General features: G+C 36.1%; 4 protein-coding genes across 5 annotated transcripts; 3 read left to right on the top strand and 1 right to left on the bottom strand.

Annotated features, from left to right (window-relative positions):
• The first annotated feature begins 955 nt into the window (after positions 1 to 955).
• LOC110720883 (65-kDa microtubule-associated protein 1-like) lies at positions 956 to 6051 on the top strand. The gene is made up of 10 exons (XM_021899964.1): positions 956 to 1153; positions 2319 to 2413; positions 2492 to 2695; positions 2830 to 3078; positions 3163 to 3378; positions 3741 to 3896; positions 3993 to 4304; positions 4558 to 4645; positions 4772 to 4920; positions 5576 to 6051. Exons 2-10 carry the CDS (start codon positions 2342 to 2344, stop codon positions 5861 to 5863), a joined length of 1734 nt encoding a protein of 577 aa, XP_021755656.1. The 5' UTR covers positions 956 to 1153; positions 2319 to 2341; the 3' UTR covers positions 5864 to 6051.
• Positions 6052 to 6999: 948 nt separating this feature from the next.
• On the top strand, positions 7000 to 12999 carry LOC110720882 (putative disease resistance protein RGA3). 2 transcript variants are annotated; one of them, XM_021899963.1, is made up of 3 exons: positions 7000 to 10237; positions 11896 to 12010; positions 12695 to 12999. In XM_021899963.1, the coding sequence occupies exon 1, from the start codon at positions 7250 to 7252 to the stop codon at positions 10085 to 10087; it is 2838 nt and encodes a 945-aa protein (XP_021755655.1). In that variant the 5' UTR covers positions 7000 to 7249; the 3' UTR covers positions 10088 to 10237; positions 11896 to 12010; positions 12695 to 12999. The 2 variants fall into 2 exon arrangements, with proteins under 2 accessions (XP_021755655.1, XP_021755654.1); XM_021899962.1 differs by lacking the exon at positions 12695 to 12999 and having other exon boundaries at positions 11896 to 12684.
• Positions 13000 to 13799: 800 nt separating this feature from the next.
• Positions 13800 to 21209, top strand: LOC110720884 (protein HOMOLOG OF MAMMALIAN LYST-INTERACTING PROTEIN 5-like). Its single transcript, XM_021899965.1, has 6 exons — positions 13800 to 14048; positions 14186 to 14286; positions 15151 to 15260; positions 19149 to 19224; positions 19322 to 19462; positions 20264 to 21209. The coding sequence occupies exons 1-6, from the start codon at positions 13955 to 13957 to the stop codon at positions 21044 to 21046; spliced, it is 1305 nt and encodes a 434-aa protein (XP_021755657.1). The 5' UTR covers positions 13800 to 13954; the 3' UTR covers positions 21047 to 21209.
• Positions 21210 to 22700: 1491 nt separating this feature from the next.
• On the bottom strand, positions 22701 to 27185 carry LOC110720881 (indole-3-acetate O-methyltransferase 1-like). The gene is made up of 4 exons (XM_021899961.1): positions 26661 to 27185; positions 25624 to 26052; positions 24301 to 24576; positions 22701 to 23508 (listed from the first exon to the last, which is right to left on the bottom strand). Exons 1-4 carry the CDS (start codon positions 26769 to 26771, stop codon positions 23119 to 23121), a joined length of 1206 nt encoding a protein of 401 aa, XP_021755653.1. The 5' UTR covers positions 26772 to 27185; the 3' UTR covers positions 22701 to 23118.
• Positions 27186 to 27750: the final 565 nt, after the last annotated feature.

Here is a 27750-nt window from a genome sequence, read left to right as displayed (position 1 = left end):
CTACCATTTAAAATTTGACAAAGATTCAAATAGATCGAGTATTAGAGGTGATCATTGGGCGGGCCGGGCCGAAGATAAGAGGTTGTGCCCATTTCTCGGGCCGGGCCAAACTTCGGGCCGAAATTTTTGTGCCCAAACCCGCCCAAAATGGTCGGGCCGGACCAAAAAAATCAACTAAACATGCATAAAAACGCATTCCCAAACCCGTCCAAAAAAATAAATTTTCGGGCCGAAAAATTCTGCCCAAAATCGGACCGGGCCGGGCCAACTTTGATAACCTCTATCGAGTATTCTATGCAATTAAGAAGCTCATTTTGTTTTTATTTTTTTTTATTTTGTGCAATTAATGGACACGTTTATGGGTAAAATCCTTGGATAAGAATTTGAACATAAGATTGCGTTGAACCACCAAAGTCTAACACATGACACCATAACTCAAACTCAAAAATTTAAAAAGCATTGCACAAGGTAGCTAAGCACAACATGACATGCCAATGGTCATGGCCTGGGCTAATAGCAAGGTAGGAGATGAGCATGCGTACAATTTTTGTTGAACAAACGACAAAAAGACATAACCCAACCTAACTCACAAGCTATTAGCTAATGCATAAACTAATAGAAACGTGGTTTAAATTATGCTTAGCCATAACCAATATCAAACAAGTATGACATAACATAACACGATCTATGCTGTGACTCATGCCTAAACAACCACTGCACCCACAACTCCACGAAACAACTAGTTCACGACGACACGACCCATTGCTCTCAAGTCTCAACATCTCAAAGACTGTCATTTGAGAAGAGAACATTGTCACAAATCACAATCAGTAAACACCACAAGAAATTATAGGTACCAAATTTGTCAAACAAGAAAAAGAAAATTATTTTTAATTACAAGAAATTAAAATTATAAACCTACCAAAAAAAAAAAAAAAACTTTTCAGACAATCATATGGGAAGGAGAGAGAAAGAAAAGGGTAGTAGGCCCCACCTCAATTAACACTCACAAATCACAATTTTCTCCTTCAATCTTCGTCTTCCTTCACTCAAGAGTCCTCACTTCACTCTCTCCTTCTCACTTTCTCTCTCCTCGAGACGACCAAAATACTTCAGATCTAACTACCCAGAAAACCCTAAGCATTTCATAAGTGTAAGCTTTTTCTTCCTTTACTTCTCAGTTCATTTACTTCTACATTGCCTTTTTCTTGCTATTTTTGGTAATGGGTATGTCTTAATTTTTGTTGTTAATGCTTAATTTGTCTTATTATTATCTAATTTGAAGTGGGTTTTTGTTCGATTACGTTGAGGATCTGAATGATTAACTGATTTCTTGATTAAATAACTGATTTCGTGAGTTAATTTATTTGGTGGGTTTGATTTTATTTTTACAGGGAAAATTTTTCTTGATTTTTCTGGGGTTTTTTGTTGGTTAATGAGGTGGTTTTAGCTAAAGATCTTGGTTTAGTTTAATGGGTGTTTGATTCTTTTCAATGTAATGATGTAGGCGGGATTCGATCTCGGGTTCTTGGTTCAAGCAACCCCAAGAGCTTCCTAACTAAGTTAGCAAGCATCCGTATTAAGTGTTGGATAATATATCAAAATGACTTGGGGTTTAAGATCGTCAAATGGTCAATTTGTTGCTTGTTTGTCTGGTGAAATGAAAGAGTTGGTCTTTTGCTGATTCTTAAGTTTTTTTTAATTTTTAATTTTAATTTTTATTTTTTTAATTTTATTTATTTATTTATTTTTATGTGGATTTATCATGTTATGTTATTATTTAAATTTTATAAAAACTCATTATCCAGTATAATATAAATAAGAGTTGGATGTTGTTATCATTATGTGGGTTATTGGTGAGTTATGCCAAAGATGTTAATTTTGTGGATGATGTTGCTATTAGCTAAGTTGCAACTTTATAGTACTAGATTGACCTATTAATTTTATGGTAGTACCAATTGTAAATGACAGTTGGTCTGTCACTTATTATTGCCTCGTCATCTATGCTCTTATCATAGTTGGTGGGTGATTGAAACCATTGCTTTCTTTTTCTGTATATGATGGAGTGAATGGGAGTCCTAGTGTGATTATCACTCGTATTCTTTCTCGGAATATTCAAGTCATTTGTTGTTTCGTGGTTTTGTGTGATTATTTGTTGGTTTACTGCTAAGAGAGAAATCGATGGAGGAATGAGGGTTTATCTGTGTGTTTTGATCATTCAGCTAAAAGATAGTTCTGTGTTTTTTGTTTTGTTTTTATCAATTGGAAGTCGGGCTTTTCTTTTAAATGAAGAAGCTGAAACTTTGGGTTCAATGCAGGTCTGTAATAGGCTCCTTCTTCAATGGCAGTGGCAGATGCAGAAAATCCTCTTACAGGAGAAACCACTTGTGGGTCTCTACTACAGCAGTTACAGGTAATTAAAGTGGAATGAGAAAATCGTGTTTCGAACATCTTAGCATTATGTTGATTGTCATTTTTTGATTGGGTGTAGCGAATATGGGATGAAGTTGGTGAAAGTGATGAGGATAGGGACAAGATGCTTCTTCAGATAGAACAGGAATGCCTAGATGTTTACAAAAGGAAAGTTGACCTGGCCGTTAAATCAAGGGCTCAGCTTCTCCAGACCTTGGCCGATGCTAATGTTGAACTTTCTACCCTCTTTTCTGCTCTTGGAGACAAAACTGCTGTTGGAATGGTTTGATTCTACTATAATTCAATTTATTTATTTAATTTTTTAAGGAGAAACAAGCCAATATCTTGTTTGTGTCTGATCTGCATGTAGAATTATAAGTGTTGATTATAATCAGTCTACACATTACTTTTGGGCAGCCTGAGAAAACATCTGGAACAATTAAGGAACAACTTGCAGCAGTTGCACCAACATTGGAGAAGCTGTGTAAACAAAAAGAGTATAGGTTGAGAGAGTTCTCTGATGTACTGAGACAGATTCAGGAAATTAGTGGAGAAATTGCTGGGAAGTTGAACCTGAATGATGCACCAGTAGTTGATGAATCGGATTTATCCCTATCGAAGTTAGAGGAATATTATGCTCAACTTCAAGACCTTCAAAAAGAAAAGGTATAATTTAACCTTAAATGTTACATGGTGATACTATGTCCTATTTGATAGGAGTTACACTCATAAATTTTGTTGATGTGACAGAGTGAAAGGCTGCACAAGGTCTTGGAATTTGTGAGCACTGTACATGATCTTTGTTCTGTCCTTGGTATGGACTTCTACAGCACCGTGACTGAAGTGCACCCAAGCTTGAATGACTCTAATGGTGTGCAGTCAAAAAGCATTAGTGATGAAACACTGTCTAAGCTTGCTGAGACAGTTGTTGCTCTAGAAGAGGACAAAAAACAGAGGCTTCAAAAGGTAAACCATCGATCAAACTACTCAACATCATTTAGACCTGTTTAAAGTTGATGTAATCTCTTAAAGTTCCGACCCCACTCAATGTGTAAAAAATTTTGAGCTCAAAGTTCCAATAATAACCCTGAAAGGCTGAAACAACCCAGAAAAAGAGGGAAAAATAGAGTTTACTACCCAAAGTGACTTGACCTGAACCAAACCAAACTGACCAAATAGTGCCACACCTGTGATTCTCAAGTTGTCATTATAAATTTTATGTTCATGTTTCATCATAAGCTGCTGCTATGAGGGGATGTGAGGCTAGAATTTGATGTTGCCATTCATGTAAGACTAACATGAGGCTAACAGAGTGTCTCTATGTGCAGCTTCAAGAGTTAGCTAATCAATTAACTGATCTTTGGAATCTAATGGACACACCTGAAGAAGAGCGACAATTGTTTGACCATGTTACATGTAACATATCAGCCTCAGTGGATGAAGTGACCATTCCAGGTGCTCTTGCTCTGGACCTGATTGAGCAGGTACTGTAATTGTATTTTATGTATGCTGCTCTTACAAAAAATGATGCTTGGTACTGACAATAGTGTTTTTATTGTGCTTGGACTTTTTGTGGTTAGGCTGAGGTTGAGGTAGAGAGGCTTGATCATCTAAAGTTTAGTCGGATGAAGGAAATTGCCTTCAAGAAGCAGGGTGAACTTGAGGAGATATATGCCCGTGCACATATAGAAATTGACACAGAAGCTGCTCGGGAAAAGATTTTGGCAATTATTGATGCTGGGAATGTTGAGCCCTCAGATTTGATTGCTGACATGGATAGTCAGATCTTGAAGGCCAAAGAAGAGGCTCTTAGTAGAAAAGAGATACTGGACAGGGTTGAAAAATGGATGTCAGCTTGTGAAGAAGAGAGTTGGCTTGAAGACTACAACCGGGTATGGCTCTATTCTAATTTGTTTTGTATTTCCAGGATTTATTTTCTTTTTGAGTGTCTTGTTGCTTCTTTCTTTTCTATTATCTCTTCCAGAGGTTGGAAATGTTTGGTATGGATTTTACTTTACAATGGGCATTGTTAGTTTATGCTATATAACCATGATGAAGGTTTTATGGTTTTTTTTTTTTTTTTTTTCCCCATCATCAGTGCATGCACATGCATTGACCTCTGACTCTGAACTTTCATTTTTACAGGATGACAACAGATATAATGCTAGCAGGGGTGCTCACTTAAATCTTAAGCGGGCAGAGAAAGCCAGAATTTTGGTGAACAAAATCCCAGGTTTGTATGATATTTGATGAAATACGAAGCTGCATTTAGTCTCTGCCAGCGATTCTTCACAAAATGGAGACTGCTTATAAGTTATAACTTTAATATGTGAAGTAACCTACTTTTGTGACCTTGCAGTGATGGTTGAGACTCTTGTTGCCAAAACTCGCACATGGGAAGATGACCGGGGCTTGACATTCACTTATGATGGAGTTCCCCTGCTTGCTATGCTGGATGAATATGCCATGCTCAGGCACGAAAGAGAGGAGGAGAAACGGAGGTTGAGGGTAAGTAACTTACTATAACAGCTCAAAGCAAAACTCCTGGCTGCATAGCCTGGTCATGTTATTTCTTTTCACCCCTTGTCTACATAGGCTGGATTTTAAGCATAGTGGTGGGAAATTTTACTTTTCTAAAGTCAAACAACTTAGTGAGAAAGAGCACCACATGCTTGGATTCTTTTTAACCAAAGGTCTCTGGTTAGAGCCTTGGGAATGCATCTGCATTGGTCCAGACTCTGGAGTGCATTCTTCTTGTTTGGAGCCTAACCTTGCTAAAATCCAGATTAGTAGTATATAAAATTATTAGATACTGGACTATTTACCTAAAAGAGGCATGCTAATTCCCTAAACTCTGTTGTCCCTTGGAAAGAGGAGGGGTATGGATGTCTTTCCGTTTTTGCCCCTGGTAGCATGGCTCCTTAAAAGGCATGTACTGCTCTGGAGTCTGGACTCTTGTATACAACCACGATTAAGGGTCTGAGGCTTTGAGCCTATACCATCCCCTTCCCTTTCATTGTTGTTCTCACTTGATTATGTATGGAGTTGATTTGAAATGACTATGTTGGTACCTGTCCTCAATGGTAGATGAACTGGATATCGCTTTTTTTTTTCTCTTTTTTTTGGTAGCTGTGATGCTAACTTCTGTGTGTTGACCCTGCAGGACCAAAAGAAATACGTTGACCAGGTAAGCACAGATCAGGAAACTGCTTTCACTTCAAGACCTAGCCCTGCTAGACCTGGGAGTGCAAATAAGAAAGGACCACGTGCAAATGGAGGCCCCAACGGGACTCCTAATCGTCGACTCTCTCTAAACAGTCATCAAAACGGAACTCGGTCATCGAAAGAGGGTAAGATCAGGCCAGCAGCTCCAGTAAACTATGTATCCGTATCGAAAGATGATGCTTCGTCCCACATCTCTGCCTCAGACTCCATTCCTGTTACACCTTAATAGTCGAAACTAGAAGAGATAATCTGTAGGTTTGTTGTCATAGTGTAGTTTTAGTTTGCTGTCGTAGGATGATAAATGTGAACAATAAGGTGTAATGAGAGTATTTAGTATATACTGGGAACTGTCTATGTGTGTTATATTGACATCAAGAAGCTTACTAATTCATGCTGTACTATTTCCCATTTTCCCATGTTAGTTGGTTTCAAAACCTCTGGGATAACCAAGTCCCACGCCTTCGAAAATTTATGTTCACAGAGCATCAGTAACAGGGAAATTGTTCTCACTTCAACTGTATAAGCTATATCTTTTACTCCGAATTACGCTTACAAACAAGGGTCATTACTCATTAGCAAGGTTGGTTGAGTGCCAAAATTTTGCCTTTGCCTGTTTTCGCCTCAGTCTGAGAGTTAACTTAAACTCACAAATTCATATTCAAGGTCCTCTCGAGTCTTGACTTGATAACTTGCAATCTTCAAATGAAATCAATATCAGATATAGGTTTTATTTTTATTGTTTATTTTTTAAATTTCCTCATGGGCAAATGGGCTGTTCGAAATGCTCGTCTCGTATGAGTATGTATGAGTAGCTCGTTAGTTGTCTCGTCTTATGAGCTAGTATCTTGAGCACCAATGAACCCGCGAAGTTCTTGCTAGTCGTGACTAGTCTGCTACCCTATCTTCAACACGTTAAAACTCTCGTCGCATAGAACTGTAATTCATTTCTTCTCTCTCTTCCTTTAATTAATCACGAATCATTTCCTTAAATCATCAATTATTTTTTTTTCTTGGTAAATTTGATTGTAGGTCGATTTCATGCAATTGAACGAAGGTTGAAAATTCCTCCTCATTTCTTTCATGAAGCAGCTTGAAAAGGTTCTGATTTATCTCAATCTCAGTTATAAATTAAATTTTTTGGTTCTTCATGAGCATTTATTTGCAATTTGAGTGTTTTTGTGAAATAATTCAATATGTTTGATCATGTTGCTGGATTTTATGAGAGTTAGATCATGACTGTATGAATGCCAGTGAGAACATAAGATTTACAAAACCGAATCGATTCAAAAAGTGTCATAATTTCAATTCTGGTTAGTAATAAGTCCTTATCACACTATACTGTAATTATAATTAATTCTTTGGCATATTATTGAATTACACCACATTTGACTAGATCAATTGATAGAGACAGATGCAAATTCGTGGGAACTTAACATTTGCTGTTCAATACATACATTATATACGTGTGAGGTTAATTTCTTACGAGACTAATCCATTCGAGCCGAGCTTGTTGTTAGCCTTTTGTTCAGCTCTAACCCAACCTAAAACTAGATCAATCACTTCTGAACTTAGCATTAGATTTAAGAGATTCAGGTAATCTTTTGACATAGAAATGGACATTGGAACAGTGCTATCTGTTGCTCAGACTGTGTTTGCGGCGCTGCAATGTCCGGAGCTCAAAAAGATGTGCTCAATTCTTGGCTACAAAACCCAACTTGGTGACCTTCAAGTCACTGTCTCCGCCATCAACACTGTGCTCCGCAAGGCAGAGGCCAAGCGCGAGCTTAATGATGAAGAACAGCTTTATGTTGAGGACCTCAAGGATGCAATCTATGAAGCAGATGATCTGTTGGATGAGTTTGTTACACTGGTTGAGCAGAGGAAACTCACAGAGAGTGACAAGCTGGCGCATTTCTTTTCTCTTTTTAACGAGTTAGGTGTTGCTTACAAGATGTCTAGAGGGGTTGAGAAGATTAGGCGGAAGTTGGATGCTATTGCTTACAACAATCAGTTTAGATTTAAGCTTGATCCTGAGCCTACCAGGAAGAGGAGGCCCGAGAGCGATTCTTGTGTGAATGCAGTGGATATTATTGGAAGAGAGGATGACTTGGAGAAAATCATTGGTGTGCTGCTTGATTCTAATGTTCAGCAAGATGTGTCTTTCATTACTATTGTGGGTATTGGAGGGTTAGGCAAAACTGCCCTTGCTCAACTTGTCTACAACGATCCAAGGGTCAAGAGCGCATTTTCGTTGAGGTTGTGGACTTGTGTCTCTGATCAAGATAGAAAAGAATTGGACTTAGAAGATATTCTTGGTAATATTCTGGCTTCAGTTACTGGCCAGAAGCATGAGGGGTCAACCATGGATTGGGTGCAAGGACAGCTTCGAAAAACACTAGCAGATCATAAATATTTGCTTGTTTTAGATGATGTATGGACTGAGAATCGCAATCAATGGTGTGCTTTGGTTAAATACTTCATTGGAGGTCAAACGGGAAGTCGAATAGTGGTGACCACACGTTCGCAAAAAACTGCAGCAATTATAGGAGATAGTTCAATGTATAAGCTACAAGGCTTGTCAAAGGAGGATTCATGTTGTTTGTTTGAAAGGACAGCATTTGGATCAAATCAATCAAACCTCCCAGATCATGACTTAGTCGAGATGGGGCGAGAGATTGTTGATTTATGTGCTTGTGTCCCTCTTGCTATAAGAGTGATAGGTAGTCTGTTGTATGGTCAAGACAAGAGTACTTGGAGGTCATATCAGAAGACGGGGTTAGCCAACATCAGGGAGGGTGAAAACGATATTATGCCCATATTGAAGTTGAGTTACCATAATCTTGAATCTCCACTAAAGAGTTGCTTCAGTTATTGCACATTGTTTCCCAAGGATTTTGAGATAGGGAAAGATATGTTGATAAGCCTTTGGATGGCACAAGGCTATATTGTTCCATTAGATAAAAATCAGAGCATTGAAGATGCTGGCGAGGAATATTTTTCGATCTTGCTGAGAAGATGTTTCTTCCAAGACATCAGAATAGACGCATTTAATGACAAAATTACATGTAAGATACACGATCTCATGCATGACATGGCTCAAAGTGTCACTGAAAAGGAGATCTATGCAACAAATACCATTAGTGGCAACCTGGATAAAAAAATTCGCCATCTATCAGTTGCCAGTAGGAGGGAATATGGCAGATATTTCTTCAGTAAGAACCATATTCGTTCCTATCTTCATGTTGACCGAGGTGGTTTATTATTGAGCACGGTGGACCTGTTTTTCCTAGAGCCATTAGTAGCAAATTGTATGTGCCTAAGGGTATTAGACCTAAGTTGGTTAAAGATCAAGAAATTGCCAGGCTCCATCGGTAAATTGTTGCATTTAAGGTATTTTGATCTCTCATATAATGTTGATTTGGAAATGCTTCCTAAGTCAATTACAAAACTATATAATCTCCAAACTTTTTTATTAACCGGGTGTGAGAAATTGAAAGAGTTACCAAAAGATTTGAGCAAATTGGTTAAGCTCAGGGTTTTGGATATAGATGATTGCTACCATCTGACTTATATGCCTCGGGGCTTGGGTAAGTTGAGTTGCCTTCATAGGCTAAGTAACTTTATAGTGGGGGGAAAAGGGAGTAATTCAAGTTGGAAGCAATGGTTTAGCGGGCTGGAAGATCTAAAGGCTCTAGAGAAGCTGAAGGGTGATCTTGAAATCCAAATCAGATGGCCAAAGGATGCTAATAATGCTGTTAAGGAAGACTATAAGAGGGATAGATTATACCTGAGGAGTAAGGAACATCTCAAGGCCATTTACTTTAAGTTCACTGATGAGGAGGGGGGTGGAAGAGTTGATGATGTGATAGCAGGAAGTTTGATGGAAGAACTGCAGCCGCATCCTAATCTGAAATGGTTAGAGGTGCAGGAATACCATGGTGCGAGAATGCCTGATTGGGCAACCCTTCTTCCAAATCTTGTTCAACTTTGTCTTTTTCATTGTGGGGAGTTGGAATACCTGCCATTCCTGGGAAACTTGCGTCATTTGAAAGTCCTCAAACTTTTACGGTTGGATAAGTTGGAGTACATAGAAGTAAATACTCCATTGGCTAATTCCAGCTTCATGCCTGCGCCTCAATTGGTGTGTGCAAAAGGACTATCGTTCTTGCCCTCTCTCAAATTACTATGGTTAAACAATCTGCCAGAGTTTAAAGGTTGGAGGAGAATGGTAGTAGGTTTGGGAAATCAACTTACAGAATTTACTGTTGATAACAGCAACAAGGCACAGTGGCAGTTATTACCGAGTCTTTCGCAATTGAAGTCATTGGAGATAAGAGGGTGCCCAAAGCTGACATGTATGCCTCTGTGTCCTGGGGTGGATAACCTATATATATACAAGTCTAATGATATACTAAATGAGAACTATATACGCAATGGGATGAGAAATTAGAAGATGCTGCTCCATAAATTAGGAGCGTTCCTGTGCACAATTCAGGGTGATTGGCATAAATAATGTGGCATGGCTAAAATTGTTGCCCATGGAGGTGCTTTTCATAGCTGCTCGCTTGGGCGTTTGCATTATACACTCTATACAACCTTAGTAAGTCTTCACATTTATCTGTGGGGAAGTAAATCTGAGCTAGTCCAATACAAATGTATGTACATTGTTTGTCATAACACTAGGTTTACAGAATTACAGGTCTGTAGATAATTGTTACATTAGTACTAGTAGTTGAATAGCTTGTGGATGAACTTTATTGACTACAGGTAAAACAATTATAAACTGTAATCTTATTTAGTTTTTCAAAGTTTTTTTTATTTTTTATTTTTTGTTTGGGGGGGGGGGGATTCAATCTTTTGCTAACAGTAACCATTTTTCGCTTTCTTTGATTTCTGTGATTTAAAAAAAGTGCACAGTTTATGTTTTTGAATTATAATTTTCTTGGTATTTGTTTGTTGACAATTTCTGTAGTGGTAGTAAATTGTCAAATTGCAACCCAAATTTAATAATCAGGGCCTCAGGGAGTTGAAAACTGTGAAATTGAAACTACATCTTATACATAATTAGGATCTTCTGTATGTGCATCTTATATGTCCTCTATACAGAACTAGGTGTAACCGAGAACACCTAAGACAAGTTATAGTATCCATTTTTTGATATTTGGCTGAATATACTAATTTGGCCTGCTAGTAATTAAGAGTCTTGCTTACAAGCAAAAGTAGCAGATATATTTATCTGCAAAAGATGTAGGGAAAAAAGACTTATTCTTAACAAAATAATTTTAGCCTAGTCCTACAGTTTAAAGTACTGTATATTTTAGCTAGATTAAAGAGCTGCCGGGTCTCTAGATTGGAGTAGGGCAGTGAATAGGAATCACTTGAGACTTGGGTTTAAAAAGATGTTTCCCACAAATCAGAGTTAAGTGTATCAAACAAGACAGCCATCAAGTATTAAGTGCTGCTATAGATGACACAATGTAGTGGCTTCTGGCTTGCATTTTCTCGTCTTTCCCTTTCTTTGCAGCAACTTTCTGCATAGCCACAAATGTTGATTTTTTAACAGTGATTGATATAGCTTAAGTTTCCAAGTGTAGTGCTGATTTCCATTTTTGGAGACAGACTATGATTCTAAATTTGTTTGGTTTCTTGCTGTTAAATTACCTGTTGCAGTAAGCCAGTAACATACACTTGAAGAAGCTACCATCTTGTAACATGCTCTCAACCTTTACCTGAGTGACTTACTCTTTCCTACTCTTATATCTTTGTGACCTCTTTTTGGTTGAAACCTTGAAAAAGTTGGAGTATGTAGCATGTAGTGATGAAATTTCAGAATTTTTTGGCATGCAGCTAAATTTCAAACAGGGACCTGGAATGTCAAACTTGTTATAAATCTAGGAAGATCTCTAGATTAATGCAGTTATAAAGATTTAACTAGTACATAATTGAAGCATTCCTGATATTGATTATACTACATTTCATTACTTTTTTTTAACTATTTCTGTCCATAATTGAAGTATATGGATTTGCATGAGGATGAAGCAATGGATCGTAAGGGATGGAGGAGGAAGATTATGTCGATGATTACATGGAATAATCAAATTTGGTTCATGTAGCCGACCCCACTTATGGGATTAAGGCTTTGATTGATTGATTTTATGAATTAATTGTTAAGCCTGCACTTAGTAATGTTTCCATTACTATCTGTATTCAGAGGAGGCACTTGAACTTACATTTTGTTTACTTCTTATTATTATGCAGCGTTGCAGGGTTTGGTGCGTTTTTTTTGCCCAATCTAATATTCTAATGTGGTGGACATGTAATTTCATATGATGGCATTGCTTCTACGCTTCTACCTTTTCAACTGCATATCATGGTATGTGCCTCCTTGGGATCAATTGGCTGTGGAAAGCTAGTAAAAGGTGTTTTTTTTTTTATATATTTTTTAGATACTTTCTAAATTTATCTTCGTATTTAATTTTAGTTTTTAGCCGACTACTGTTTTATGAACTGTTTGTTTTCTTTGGCTAAAGTTTTCTCAAATGTTAAGTTTTTTTTTTACTCCAATATTTTAACCACTCATTTAAAACATTCTTGAATTTTATTGTCGGTTCTCTTTTAAAGTTTTAAAACACCTTTAATTTTCTTAAATGCTCTTTCATTTGCTCACTTTACTCACCTTTTTTTTGAACTCTTTCTAATGATTATTTTGTTATGTCCTTTTCTTTTTATCGAACGATTCCTTATGACGATTCATGTTAGCCGACCCTAAATCATTTTGGGGCTAAGACGACGTTGTAATCAAACCATATACTTATCTTTTGCTTCTAATATGATGGCATTGCTGATATGATTTGGCTAAATTTTGGTAACTTTCTTGGCATTGCTTATCTCTGTGTGTTTGTGTGTGCGCCGTGCGCGGGTTTTAATTGTACATGAAATTTCGCCGTGGCGGGTTTTAATTGTACATGAAATTTCTGGTGTGTGTGGGTTTTAATTGTATAGAAAATTTCTGGTAACAATTTTTTCCAATACTAATTGGATGGTTTATTTTGGTCAGGACATGAGAGACCGAAAACTGCTTAACAATTGAAGCTGCATGATGAGTAAATGGAGTCTATTTAAATTTCAGATTTATGAATATTGAGACCAGAATTCGTACTGATGATTATAAATCATCAATGAGCTCAATTACCTTTCACAGGGCAAATATGTGTTGTGATCACAGAGCTTTGTGAGGGATCGTGATCAAGAAATGAAGATGCATGAGGAGTACATGGAGTCATGGAGTATATCAACACTCCGGATTCATGAATTGGAACACTGACAATTGTGAGCAGAATTGGTATTGAGGGCTCTAATTCATCAATGAGCTCAATTACCTTTCACAGATCAAATATGTGTTTTACGTTTATACGGAGTATGTTTTAATGAGATGATGTTATGACAAGTAGTTTAGTTGGCAATTTTTTTTTTTTTTTTTTTTTTTTTTTTTTGGTTTGGGAAGGACCCTACTGTACTGGAATCTCTCACAAATCCATCCTGCCTGGGTTATCGAGTTAGACCCTTTGGAAGGATGGGGAAGGGTAAGAGAATCCCCACCTCAAAATACCTCTAGTAGGGTTCAATCCGAAAACCTTATGGTTGTGATTCAAACTTTCCCATTAGACCAAATCTTGCTTGGTAGTTTGTTAGCTAGTTAACCGGTCACATTTTATACATAAAGGTGATATTGTCATACTATTGCATAACCTTAAACATGTAAAAATCAGTAACAAATTATGTGTGTATATTTGGTCATCTACTACTAAGAAATTTCGGGGTGAAAATCATACTCTACCTCTAATAGCTACCTATTTCTTCCGTGTTTTAATAAGTGTTACACTGTGATGGGTACATAATTTTAGGCAATTTAATTGACTTAAATAAAATAAGAGGTAAGTAGGGTAGTTGGAGTATTAAAAATCGTAAAAGAAAGATAATGATTTTTTTTCCGAAAAAATAGAGAATCAATATCTAAACCCGCTTTCTAACTCATTAGCCACTCAATCCAACCCGATCCATCCATAGCCCCAGGCAACCCATAAACTAACCCGAGTCACTCCGGTGCCAATACTCTCCAATCCCAGCCTATAACGGCCCCGGTGACCACCTCTAATTACAATTACAATACACGGTCGTAACAAACTAACAAGTCCAAAAAAATTTTCCTCCTTAAGGAAACTTCCTAAGATTGACAAAATAAAGCTCGACGCTTTCAAATTTACAAATTTATTCTCTCTCCTTTCGTCTTCTTCCCTGAAACTAATCAAGCTCAGCAATGGCGAACGACAATGAACCCGCGAAGCTGCTACTACCCTATCTTCAACGCGCCGATGAACTCCAAAAGCACGAACCTCTCGTCGCTTATTACTGTAATTTTCAATTTCCTTTTTCTTTATCTCTTAATCACCTTAATTAATTTCATTGTTATTGGAGAACCCTAATTTTTTCGCTTAATTGTATGAAATTTTATCATTTTTGTGTTGATTTTGGGGAATTTGATTGATAGGTCGATTGTATGCGATGGAACGAGGGTTGAAGATTCCTCAAAGCGAGCGTACTAAGACTACTAGCTCCCTCCTTGTTTCGCTCATGAAACAGCTTGAAAAGGTGCAGAATTTTCTCGATCTTGATATTTTTGTTCATCTTTTTGATCAGTTTTGCAATTTGTGATTGTTAGTGTTGAGTAATTTTGGTTGATCATGTTGCTGGAATTGATGAAAACTAGGTTATGAATGTATAAAATTCTAGGGGGAATTAATGTATTTCTGTTAGATAATTTCCACTCATTTTTGTGATATTTATGGCTGGTTGGCCTTTTTCCAAGTTGAAGGTATAGTTGAGAGATATGAGACGGCTTATTTGAAATTTTGGGGCTTTGTTGTTTGACACTATATTGTAAGATTGTGAATTTGGATATGATTTTGGATCATAAGCAATAGCACGAGGCCCTTACAATAATAACGCTCAGCTATGTAGCAAGGAACTGGCTTGGGTTTCAGCAACGGGCAATCTTCAGGCTTATCTATTTTCGGCCTTGTTAGAATGGGTATAGTGTGGTTTCAGAAACAATTATGGGTTTTGGAAGTGGATAAAGCTCATGTTCCAGGAGTTTCTGCGCCTTCTAGCTGCTCGGTTTGGGTTGCTTCATAGTTGCATCATGTTAGTGGTGTGCACACAACCTCCAAAAACATGCCTAGATACGTCAAAATATACGTCAAATATAGTTGCATCAAAGAATAAATTTCATTCTAATATAAGTCATAATATGCTTAGATACGTTCTTAAATCATTTTGATTTGTTTTTAATCAAAATATAACTAAATGAAATTACAAATCTAGAATAGCTTAGATGTTTGAAAAGGAAAGAAAAATGTTTCCATAGTGATTGATTGTGTTCTTTTTGCAAGAATCTCATCTTACCATTACTCAGTTTGATGCTGGCTTGCGCTGATATGCATGCATATTTTTCAGGATAAGAAGTCGTTGAAGTTGGCACCTGATGACCACTTGCACTTAGAAGGTTTTGCCCTAAACGTATTCTCGAAGGCTGACAAGCAAGATAGAGCTGGGCGAGCTGACATGTATGATTATATGTATTTTGATTTCAGTTTGATGGTTTTCTGATGTCTTCTTGTGGTCCTCGTCTTCTTGTTAACCTTTTAAAGAGTTTGTGTTCATTTTTTTTATAATTATTTATTAATATTCATGGTTTGAGGTTTCACCCTGGAAAGTCTAATCTACTCCCATGCTTTAGGTCCGCTGTTGTGGTTTCTGTATTGCATTTTTGTTATTCTATAACTTGGTATTATATTAGGCTTATCCCCAGTTCCCAACTTTTAAAACAATCAACTTATAATCTAAGCTACTTACACTTAAGTTATAGTGCAAGTAATATCAATTTATGATGCATGCTTACAGTTTGGTCTAATAGAGCAATATTTATATGTGCTTATTGTGTATTATAAACATTTAATCGATTGAAATATGAGACATGCTGCCTTGTAATATGCTCAAGGATGCTCATGTTGCATCAAGTGAATTTAGGGTTTTAAATCTTGATTTAGATCATGACCCCAATAATGCAGTAATGGTCATAGATCATAGAATATACTTCTATGCAGGTGTCATTTAAAGGGTTTGTGGCTGACAAAGCATAACTTTCATATTAGTTAATTGGTTGTTTATTTTGTTTATCAACCTGTATGTCAGCCATATTGGTTCTGTGTAAGCTGCATCTGCTGATATTTTGTTTCTTGGGCTATATTAGTTCAGTTAGCTGAGAAATAATTTGTATTGCCAAGATGTTGCATATCAGCTTAGATTCAAAACCATGAGCTATGCATAATAGCTTATGCTTTCTAAAGGTTTCATATTTGGGACTGTTCATTTTAAAACTTTTGGAAAAGAGAGCAGAAGAGAGCACATCAATACTGAAGAATACTTCGTCTACTTTGAGTAGCTTGGAAGAATGAAAGACACTAATTTGTTATAGAATAGTTGGAAGTGTGGAACATGGATGATTTAGGCAGTGTTAGAATTAGAAGAGTGATCTCTTTGGAAAAGACAAGGCATGACGTTATGGCTAATTGACAAAGTAGATGTACCATGGGATAGCTTGTTTAGAGTGAAATTGGAGCCTTGGAGGAATTGGTCCTTAGGAAAGAAGAGCAGAGCCGAATTTTGAAATGAATTTGGGCTAGATAGGGATAGGGGTAGAAATCATAGTAGTTCTCCAAGTATGAATATGAAAAGGAGGACCCTTCAGAGTTTGTTAAAGAAATTAAATTGAGTATGGTGGACTGTTTAGAGCTGAAGAGGCTATTCTAGAGGAGATCCATTGTACGGAAAGGAATGGATATTTGATATTGTGGACTTTTAAAAGAGTTGGAGCACTATTTATGGTGCTGTTAGTGCTTGGCTTGAAAGACATTTACAGACTACAAGACCATGTGTTGTATTTAGCATACAAGACTCGTAGTTTGCAAAGGCATTTTTATTGATGGTTGTATGTCGATTTATGCCCCCTCGATCTGCAACCTTTGTTTCTAAAATTTCCTTTTACTGTCTTCCGCATATTCCACACTCAGCTTATATACCTTAGGAGGCTTAACATAACTCAGAGATCATCAAGGTGGTTTCTCATTTTTGCCCTTATCTGCATGCCTAACATATGTATAGCAGATCCGTGGTTGCTTGGGTTAATGCATTACAAGGTTCAGATTGTCTTTTGACTTTGTGCTGTGGATGTTTGTTACTGGTCTTTTGAGTTGCATCAGGTCCTCAGCATGCATGACTTGATCCCCACAACTGTACCTTTACTCTGTCCTCTTTGAAGGCTTGAATTCATCCTGGCCACACTTTCTTGAGACGTGATGTAAAATATTGATGATGGGTTTTCAAAATTGTAGTTTACATTCAACCCAAATCAGAGGCCTGAGTCATAACTAAGATACCAAGTCGGAAGGCTGGTGAAAACCTTTAAAATAAAATCATAAAGAATTTGTCTAGCTTCAAGTAACTCCCAAGGTCTCTTGTGCTCCATCTTGGCCATCAGGTCCCCATCCATGAAGTGGATGGGGTTTTTGGTTTTAATAGGGGATATGGGGGAGGTAAATTTTTGTTGACATCCTACTTTTTGCTTTTGGTGCTGGTGAACTGCCATCTTCGGTGGTGGCCTGAGATTTGAAGAGTAGAATTTCAATTAGGTGCTTTTGTCGAGAGTTTTGTGGCATGGGAAACCTCCCAGGGCATCTGTTTTGATTGTTTTACAAAGTCACAAACTGACTGATTTTACTAATGACTAGCCCCTTAATGAATGAATAAGTTCAAGACTCCTTTTAAGTTGTAAAGCAAGGAAAAAACATACTATTATAGAAAGGAATGTTAATTGCAGATGCCATATGATGAACAAGAGAGTATAATTTAAATTCAACAGTAGATTAAATGAATTGGATGAACAGCGCTTAACTTTCTTGGATTTATTTTGGGACCTAAATGTGGTTTAAATGAATGTCTTTGGGAAATAAAGTAAGGATGGATTTCTTTGGGTAGTAAAGTAATCTAAAGAACAAAGCTCATTTTTTGTTGGGAGATCATTTCATGGGTTTTTGAAGTCTTGAGCTTCTGTCGGTTGTGGTTGAGAGGTATGAAGAATTGCAAAGGTTTCATTATGTTTGGAATGTAAGGAGGAGAAAAGAGCTTACCTAGTGGGCTTGGACCTTGTCTCCAAATCCTATGAGGCCCAAAGAAGAGGGAAGATAAAATTGGCTTTTTGGAATAATCTTGTGTTGGTAGTAGCAATTCCTTATACATATAAACATGTCTTTTGCTTTTATTTTTCTTTTTTAGAATTTTCTTGTTTCTTCATGCACTGACCTCTACATATATATGGTGGAAAAGTTGTATTCAGATTTTTCATTCTGGAGAAACGCTTATGATAAAGAACTGGTTGAGCATTCTAGTCTTTCTAGTCTATGTTTGAGTTTACTTCTTATAAATCTTCATAGAGATTGCATATTTCCTTTGCTTTATATCTTCTACGAGAACTAGCTAAAGCCATTGTTTGCCTCTCTTATTTGCTTGTCTGTGGTGTCAAATTCATTTGATTGTCTAAGGTCCCAAAGTGATTGAGACCTTTTCTTTTTTCTGTTTTCTTGTAGAGAGTCAATAGCAGTTATAAGCTGCCGGTATCTAGAACCAATAATGTACTGCATTTTCATGTATGCAACATGCATCTTGCTTGCAATGAGACATTAAGCCGTTTGTTTTCACACTCCAAGCTAGCTATCTTCTTATAGCAGCTGAACTGTACAATTACTTGGATCAGTGGGGGTCTGTCCTGATGTTGTCTAAAAGCACTTGCATGTTTCTTATCTGAGTTTCAGAAAGCAAGGGTGGACAATCTTTTGATGTTCTGTATTTTGGTTATCTTGTGGATATATGATTGGTGAAGAATGATAGAATCTTCAGTAACTAGTTACCTAGTCAAACTGTGCGGGAAAGTCTAGTTAACTTATGCATTCCTTGTTCACTTCACCGAGCTTGCCCTGGAATGTCCTCTTTTAGTTGGGAATTTCTCAAATCCTAATCTGAAATAATTTTTGTGTTTAAAAAGGTAAATGACTACATCAAAGGAAGTTATAGTCATTGAAGTTAAGTAAAACTGTTGTAGTCAAGATTGTGGTCAAAATTAGTTCAGTGTTTAAATGTATGACTTATCCAATAACAATAAACTTAAATCTCCTTGTGCTTCAGGACCCCACTGCAATAATAGAGAGTGGGCTAATTCCTTTTTTGCATATGTTTTGTTCCGTATGATACTTTCAATGCTTGCCTCCCTGTCCTTTATTTATCTACTTCACTTCCCCCTCTTCCCTCTCAATCAGAAGTGGAATATACATCTTAACAAATTATTGATGAAGGTCTTGTTGGAAAGTATGTCAAATGCTAATATACTGAATCTGATGCAGAAATACTGCAAAAACTTTTTATGCTGCGAGCATCTTCTTTGAGATTTTGAATCAGTTTGGCACAATTCAACCTGACGTAAGTTTCTTACTTTGTGTTTACTTCTGTTCCTTCCTTTTAAAAATCCTTTCTTTTGTTGTACTATTTAATTAAAATTTCCTTTTCTGCTAAACAGCTTGAGCAAAAGCAGAAGTATGCAGTGTGGAAAGCCGCTGATATAAGGAAGGCTCTTAAAGAAGGAAGAAAGCCTGTTCCAGGTCCTCCTGGTGGTGAACAGGATTTATCTGCTCCATCTAGTGCTTCAAGTGGTGAATTTGTAAGATCCCAACTTGTCACACATTGTTATTTCAGTGCACCCACGTTTTTTGTTAGATATGTATTCTTAATAAGTTTCTTCACAGCAAGTTGTGTTGTTAAAACATGTTTGATTTAAAGCATTTGAGTCATTGCTGCTGATGTAGTGTATGGTGACAAGCCAAGTATTGTCATGAAGGACATCCTTCCTTACAACTACTAATGTTCACTTTCCATTTCTTTAACTTTAATTATCGTAATAATATATTACTCTCGATCCAAGCTCATATTTATAAGGGTTATCCAAGTTCAGTTAACAACTACAATGAGTATCAAATTTGTTCAATTAAGTTCAGACAAGTGAAAAGAAAATCAGATGAATAGAATGCACCCTAATACGGCGAGAAGTCGAGTATTACGGTGAAAGAAGATATTTTTGCTTCCCTTGTCTAAGGATAAAAGTATTGCTGATTTTGTCTTTTCCTAGTAATGTACATAGGTTTACAAACCCTATTGGAGGTTTAACCCAAACCAATAACACTCAACTTTTGTTGGATCAATATCTGATGGGAATTATTGCTTGTTGATAGCTAAATTGTACTTCGGTAATCTGTAAAGTGGACTTTTTGTGTGGGAAAATAATATATCTGAAGCTTTTTGATAAAAAGTTTGGCGTTCATTTAACATGATTTTTGCTGTTTTAATTTACTAGGGATACATCTATAGAGGCATCAAATTTTTGTATCCAGTGACAATGATTTTCTATTGATATTATTTGTACTAAGATTCTGAGGTTATAAACTTCTAAATGTTTTTCTCACAGGATGTTGACCCAAGGCAGACAGGACATGATATCAGTCCGGGTCCAGAACTGGATCGAATGCCCTCTGCTCATTTTCCAGATGGTATGAGGAGGCAGCCTTCCACTGAAGGCTTGCCATCACCTCCATCTTTTCCCAGTGGTGATTATCCTTCTCATGATTTTCAATCTGGTCCTGGTTTTGGAAGGCCAGAGAACCCTACTTCCCACAGTGCTGATTATCCTTCCCATACAGCTGATTATCCTTCTCATGATTACCAATCTGGTCCTGGTTTTGGAAGGCCAGAGAACCCTACTTACCCTCAGCCATATCAGAGTCAATCTTATCCGCAAGAACCTCCACATCTACCACAGGTTCCACAAAATTATCATACTCAGGACGTTCCAGCACCCTTAAACTATCCTAACTTTCAGTCATACCCAAGTTTTTCAGAAAGCACTCTCCCAGCTGCCCCATCACATCAGCCATCTTTTTATCAAGGTTCTGATGCTTCATATTCACATCAGTCTAGCCCATCAGTAACGAACTATGCGTCAGTTCCTCAGTACAGTTCTAGCGGAAGACATGGAATTGTACAAGATGTCCCAACCAGTGTTCAGACTCCAACCAGTGCACAGACATACCATTATGATAGTAACTACCAGCCCTCAGCTGACAAGATTGCCGAAGCACATAAGGCAGCAAGATTTGCTGTAGGGGCATTGGCATTTGATGAGGTGCCTGTTGCAGTTGAACATCTCAGAAAAGCACTCGAGTATCTGACAAATCCTTCTGCAGGTCAGTAGGTTTGCCGTTTGATACTACCAAGATGATTTGGCTGTGATGATATTTTTGTTGCATCCTTGTTTTTTCCTAATGGATTGAGTTGTAAATGTTACTGGATATGTCAATGAGCAATTGCCTTTACCCCAGATACATGAGTGAATGAAAATTATGTTTGCTTTTGAAGTGTGTACTCTTGTCTTAAAGTTTGATGGTTGGGTTGAGATTGCAGGAACTATCATGAAATCTGAAAATGCCCTGCTTATTGGGTTGCATGATTTTCTGATCTGTCTCCTGTCTAATAAGACAGAGACATACATAATCAAATTGTGTCCATGCTGCTTCAACTTTACCCTTTGAAACCATTTCTGAATGTCGAATCAGACAGTGTGCTAATAATTTGCCAAAAGTACATTAGAAGGGACAGTCCAATATTAAAAATTACATGATTACATGCATTTTAGTACTGTTCACTTTATTTTCTTCAATGATTTACCATTTTGTTTTATCCATGCATGACACAACTTTCCAGCACTTCAGGAAACCCATTTTTTAGCCCCAGTTTTATCCACAAACACAAGCACTTATGCTGCGCCCTTTGTGTTTCAGAATGATTTGTATAAACATGAACCATAGTAGTGATTTCACCCTAGAAAGGAAAACCTTGTTCTGTTTCATTCGTCAGATAAAAGTATTTCATTACTATGTGTAGAAGCACGATATCATCTTTACCTAAACTGAATGATGCTGAAACCCTCATTTTCAGAGATGTTATATTATGATGCAGAAACGTTATTAATGCTAAAATGCATTGCTTAAGTTGATCACTGATTTTTAATTTTTTTTTTTCGTCAAAACCCTTTTCAGCTCCTGATACTTGAGGAAATTAGTAATTTTCTGTTTTTTTTTTTTTTTTTTTTTTTTTTTTTTTTTTTCCTCTTTGTAAAAAACCCACTTGAGCAAGTACCAGATGATGGACATCTTGGTCATCTTTTTATGGGGTGAAGGGCAAATTAATCAATTGAACGAGTATAGAAGAGAGAGTAGGTACACCGCAGATAGTTGTGGTGATTAGTTGCACTGAACCAAGCACCCAACCACGCTTAGACCTACCTGCCAACAGGGCTGGAATTGTTCCACAAATTCAGCTCAATAGCTGTGGTGAATGGTTGTGTTGCTCAAGCCGAAGTTAAACCGACCTGGCATATGGGCTGGAATCGTTCCACAAATTTAGTTCAGTCGACACAATTATGTTTAAGCCTATACTTTATACTTGAAACAACATACTTATATACACCTTCCTTGTTAGGTCACTTGTCGACTTGTATCTGTAAGACTTGGCCCAAACTTTTACCGGACTACTGTAATGGCTAAGCCGAAGGCCATAATTCAACTCTATCATTTAAATAGATCACGTTTATGTTTACTCATACATCTATTTTTATCAAACCTAGGGTAAAGGACATTTGCCTCACTACTTGCATCCTACTTCTCTTACAAGAATATTGGAGGTAATTTTAAGATATGTTATGTTATAAACAATAAATTAAGTCCCAAAATTGAGTGTTAGAATGTAATATTCTTTATCGTCCACCATTGTTAATCTAATCAATATGTATTTGAATTTTGCATCCTCAACTTTGTACACAACTAATTTTGAACGCGTCTCAAGCCGGATTTACTAACTTAACCCTGCGTTAGACACATATGCACCCGAGTGCACTTAGCTATATCTAGCTACTTAAGGCTATTTTGCTGCTCATATAAGGTTAATTTAGCTCCAAATGACTAGGATAACAATCTTGTAAGTCCACTGAAATGCATAATACGAAGTAGATTTTGCACATAAAGTTGACATGAACATATGTAATTTTTTTTTTCTTACTTGGTTAATAATCTTAAAAAAATACTCTACGTAGATTGAAAAGGCTAACAATAAAGGCAAAAGGAAAAAAAAAAAAAAAAAAAAAAAGTAAACAAACAAAGAATACACAAGATTAGATCAACTTAACTAAAACCTACAGTTTTTGACTTTGATCATCAGTCAGCAAAGACCCACCTAAAACCTCACTTTCTACTGCCTTTTTTGAACTAATTAGATATTCGTCAAAGTAGTCATTGATTTTTGGTTTGAGCAAAAAGAAAGGGAGGCAACAATGTGGAAAAACTGAAGTTGTTCTAGTAGCTCATTTGCATGATTTGTAGCTCGGTTTTCCACCCTTAGAAAGAGCTCATCGCCTAGCTTGTCACCTATGTGAGCGTCGACAAGGACCCCACAAACACTCCGGCAGCTGTTGGCAAAGGCTTGACCTACCTCGGTCGGGTCATCGGGGTGACTCACTACCAAGGGACTTCCACCCCTAAACACTTCTAGCTTGTTTATGGCAAATGAGCCATTGGCTTCTACTACTTCCCTGAAGTCTTGTAAACTTGGTGCATAGACTGGAATATTGAAGCTGTCACGTTTTTCACTAGTTATGAGACCCTGTAAAATTGTAAGAAATGTTTTGATGAAGTTAAAATACAAGTAATATGTGTGAGTGTGACAATTGTAATTTATTGTCTCTCCCCCTCAGAAATAACAAAATTTATATTATGAGTAAAATATTTGAGAAGTATTGCACATAGATTAACTAGTTTTGTGAACAAATTTTTAGTGCACTTGAAAGTATGTGCATCCTGACAGTATATACGACAAATATTTAAGATTTTATGTTTAAAGTTTTAAATGTATATCGTTAGTTGAATTGTTATCACATAAATTGAGTAACAAATCTCAGATCAAGTTGCCAAAAAGCTTGTACAAAAACATGCCATCATATAATCATAGGTAATAGTTAATATTCGACAATATGATTATAAGATAAACAAATGAATTGAAGCTTATATTAGGTAAAAACACAATAAAATTATCCGAGAACATATAATAGCTGTAAATGCGTTAATATAGAACATCATTCATGATTGTCAATTGCTTGATGCTTCTAACAACCTTAGTTATCATTATTCTTAGTCAACATACAAATATACAATGAACCTTTCAATTTCCCAAACAAAAGCTAGAAAATTGCCATTTTGATCAAATTGTGCTTTTAAGGGATGTTAGGGTAGGCATGATTCCAAAGAAAAAGAGATAATTTGCATGTTTCTTTGATAATAATAAGGAAATAAAATTGCATATAATAATCATGATTTTTGTATAGCATGCAAATATGCAATGGTTATGAAAATCTAGTAACTAGTTTAGTTAAAACTTTGTACTAGTAATTAGATTTACCTCTTGGACAAGTTCATTCCATGCATCTTGAAAGTGGGTCCCAAAGAGAAGGCCAGCCCCACCTTGATCAGTGGGGTCCATTGAGGTCCTTCCTAAGCAAACAAGGAACATGGACCCACCTTTCTTCATTTCAACTGCTCTTGCCCTTAAGAATCCAGCCAAATCTGTTTGGAATTGCTTTTTATAAGCATTTGCTATCATCTCATTTGATCCATGAATAAATATTCTTCCTTTGTTGTATGCCTTTGACCTCTTGTCTAATATACTCTCTGGAATCTGCAATATTTCATGCAAAAACTAATTATTTACTCCATTTAATATAATGAAACACTAATAAGGTGACAATTAAATTCGAACATAAATATATGTTAAATTTTAAATCCACACCGAAACAATAATGTATTTTTATTATAGCAAATTAGTGTGTGGCCCAAACGATGCACCGGATTTTACTTATTATATCAATAAATATTATTTGAGCTATATAATATAAACTATATAATTAAAATAAAAGTGAGCAATAATAATTATGAAACTAAATAAGTGCTCTCAAATTGTTGTTTAATACAAAGTATTTAGTATATTATAATTAAAGATAAAACACAATTAAAAGATAGCAAAGATGGTAAGGAAATGAATTCATTTCTTAGTGCTCTTGTGTTCAAACCTTGTATTAAACATTTTTATGGCACATATTATGTTTAAGAACGCTTTTTAATATATAAGTAAAGACATAATTTTAGCTAATCTCTTGTTTCGAATGATGTTTGAATTAAAACAAAAAAACAAAGTTATTATTACCCTTTTTTTAACTAAGATACTTACATGAAAAATAACTGAAATCTCCCTTTTATTCTATTACTGTTGATTTCAACTGTGCTAATTACTGTATTACAGTATCTAACTACATTTTAAAGATTGTCATTGGCTTATCCCAAAGTTATGGCTCACTTTAGCTTAATGTATAAGCTACAGTTATACTAACATAAAGTAATTATTCCTGGTGGCATGTATCTCATTTTCCCCTCTTCTATAGAATATAGATTAAACGGAGCACATAATTAATCTTTATGATCAAATTCATTTCACATTATAACTTAACCCCTGTGTGTATTACGTACTCCCTACGCCTGTAGATGTTATTCTCCCTATGCCTGTAGATGTTATTCTACTTTGACTTTTTTATGAGACAATCACCGTTAAAATAACACAAACATTTTAAGAAAGAGACGAAGTACTTTTAAATTAAAATTTAAGTTAGGCCTCGATTTTAATCTAAAATAACAAGAAACTTTCTCTAGGAAACATAGGTAAGTTATATACCTGAGATAGCCAGTGCAAGGAAAATGCGGAGTGAAAAACATCAATGGACCTCGCCGGGAAAAGGCGACGGTAGAAGCTTCCGGGAACCCCGGCAGCGAAGTAGGATCGATGCTTATCAGCCGCCAAGCACTCCTCCATGCTACCACCTCCCACCCCATCATAGGGGTAGTAGTTAGGAAGCAGTTGAAAGAGGGTGTTAAAGTCATTGGATGGGAGGTCAGAAAAGAAGGCCGAGAACTCGGGTGGCTCGTAACCCGAGGCCTCGTACCGCTTCGCCATGTGGTTAACCATCACGTCGACGATGTAGATGGTGTTGGAACCACAGGAACATCCTAGGTCAACCACCACAAAGGGCGTGCTTGGTGGTCCTAGTTGCACCCTGTCTAGGGCCTCTCTTAGGAGGTGCAACATTGATTTTGCATGTTGTGCCTAAAAAAAAAAACAAATAAAATCATGTGTTAGCATAATGTTTGTGACTAATTAATCAAGATGAATAATTTTTTTATATTACAAACAATACTCTTTGCTACAAATAATAAGAAATGGTGGTAGTATTAATGTTTTTATTGCAATTTATTTAAAGAAGCGCAAATTTTAATACAATAGATATAATGTAACGTATACAAGAAAGATTTGATACGTGAATATACGGTAACTTAAGTTCAAAACTTGAAAAGGTAAAGAGGGACAAAGGAATACTCCTTAAATCTCTCTAACTATATATAAAAGAATATCAATTTCGTTACTATTGATGTATTTTGGGAGTACATGAATGAATCAGTTATGGTATAACAAAATCTAAGAATACAACGTAAAAATAACGTTATAATTTATTTTTTTCTTTTAAATCTTTTCAAATAACTCAAAGATTACTGATAATTAAACCAAATAATCATCATTAAAATTTAAAATATGAATTGACATCTAAAGGATCTAATAATCATGCTTGATCTACTAATGATATAGCAATAACAAACGTTATTTACTTAAATATGTGTGATTTAATTAATTATATGAAAAATGAAATGATATAAAACCTGGGCTTGAGAATTATTTGCATAGCTGGTTTGATCCTTGCCACCTTTCATGCACAACATCTTCTCAAGCTTCATATTAGAAACCATGACATCCTCTCCTTTATGAGACATGGCCGATCGATCGAGTTTACAACCAAATCTAATGTCAAATTTCTCAAAATTATACAATTGAAGATCAATGAATGAAAGAGGGTGAAATATATTGTTATTTTTTTTTGTTGAACTATAAAATGTGAAGTGTGGTTACAATAAGGCTAGAAATTAGTATATATGAATAACCAAACAACGTGGAATAGGAGTGTGGGAATGATAGAAGGTAAGAATGAAAACTTGTGCTGTAGTTTGGGTCTATTTATAGGAGTCAAAAAGTTGATATGTGGGAGAAAAATTAAAAATAAAGATAAGCTTGCCATTTGGGTTACTACTTTTGGGGTATTTATGTTGCGCATGGGGTACTAATGTGTGTGCATATTAGAATAGTATGGGGTTTGTAGTTTGTTTGTTGAGCAATTATCGTCTGATGCTGGTAAAACTGTCTCACACTAACTAATTATTTATTTGGTGTAAAGAGAGCCACATGGTACAGACAAAACTGCATGAATTTGATTTCAGGTTATGGGAATTATCCTCAATAATATAATCATTAAAACAAGTTGACATTTGCATGCCATTTTTGTTACATTATAAAAAATGAAAGATAATTTATTTCAACCTCCAAATCCTAACTATAAATTAAATAATACACTAAAATATTACTTAATAGATATGGTAATCACCTAATTCAAAAAATAATACACTAAAATATTGATTATAATTACATATCCTAACTTCCATGGGGGTTACTAAATAATTCATAATTATTATTCTGATCAACAAATGATATGAGTAAAGTGTTATCTAATAATATGGGGCATATTCACATGGTAGAAGTCAAGGAGAAAGATAGAAGGCCAAGATTGACGGCGGATTTTGGTGTTATTATTTTAACATGTCATGTTATTAATTATACTAATTAAGCTTATATTAGTAACTCCATTCAAAAAATTAAATTAATAGTAAGTCCCTTACTACTCGGTCGTCTCTAATTACC

The sequence above is a fragment of the Chenopodium quinoa genome, unplaced genomic scaffold, assembly GCF_001683475.1.
Source record: "Chenopodium quinoa cultivar QQ74 unplaced genomic scaffold, ASM168347v1, whole genome shotgun sequence".
NCBI lineage: Eukaryota > Viridiplantae > Streptophyta > Magnoliopsida > Caryophyllales > Amaranthaceae > Chenopodium > Chenopodium quinoa.
The sequence above is the reverse complement of the archived record's forward strand: the minus strand, read 5'-3'. Positions and strand labels throughout refer to the sequence as shown.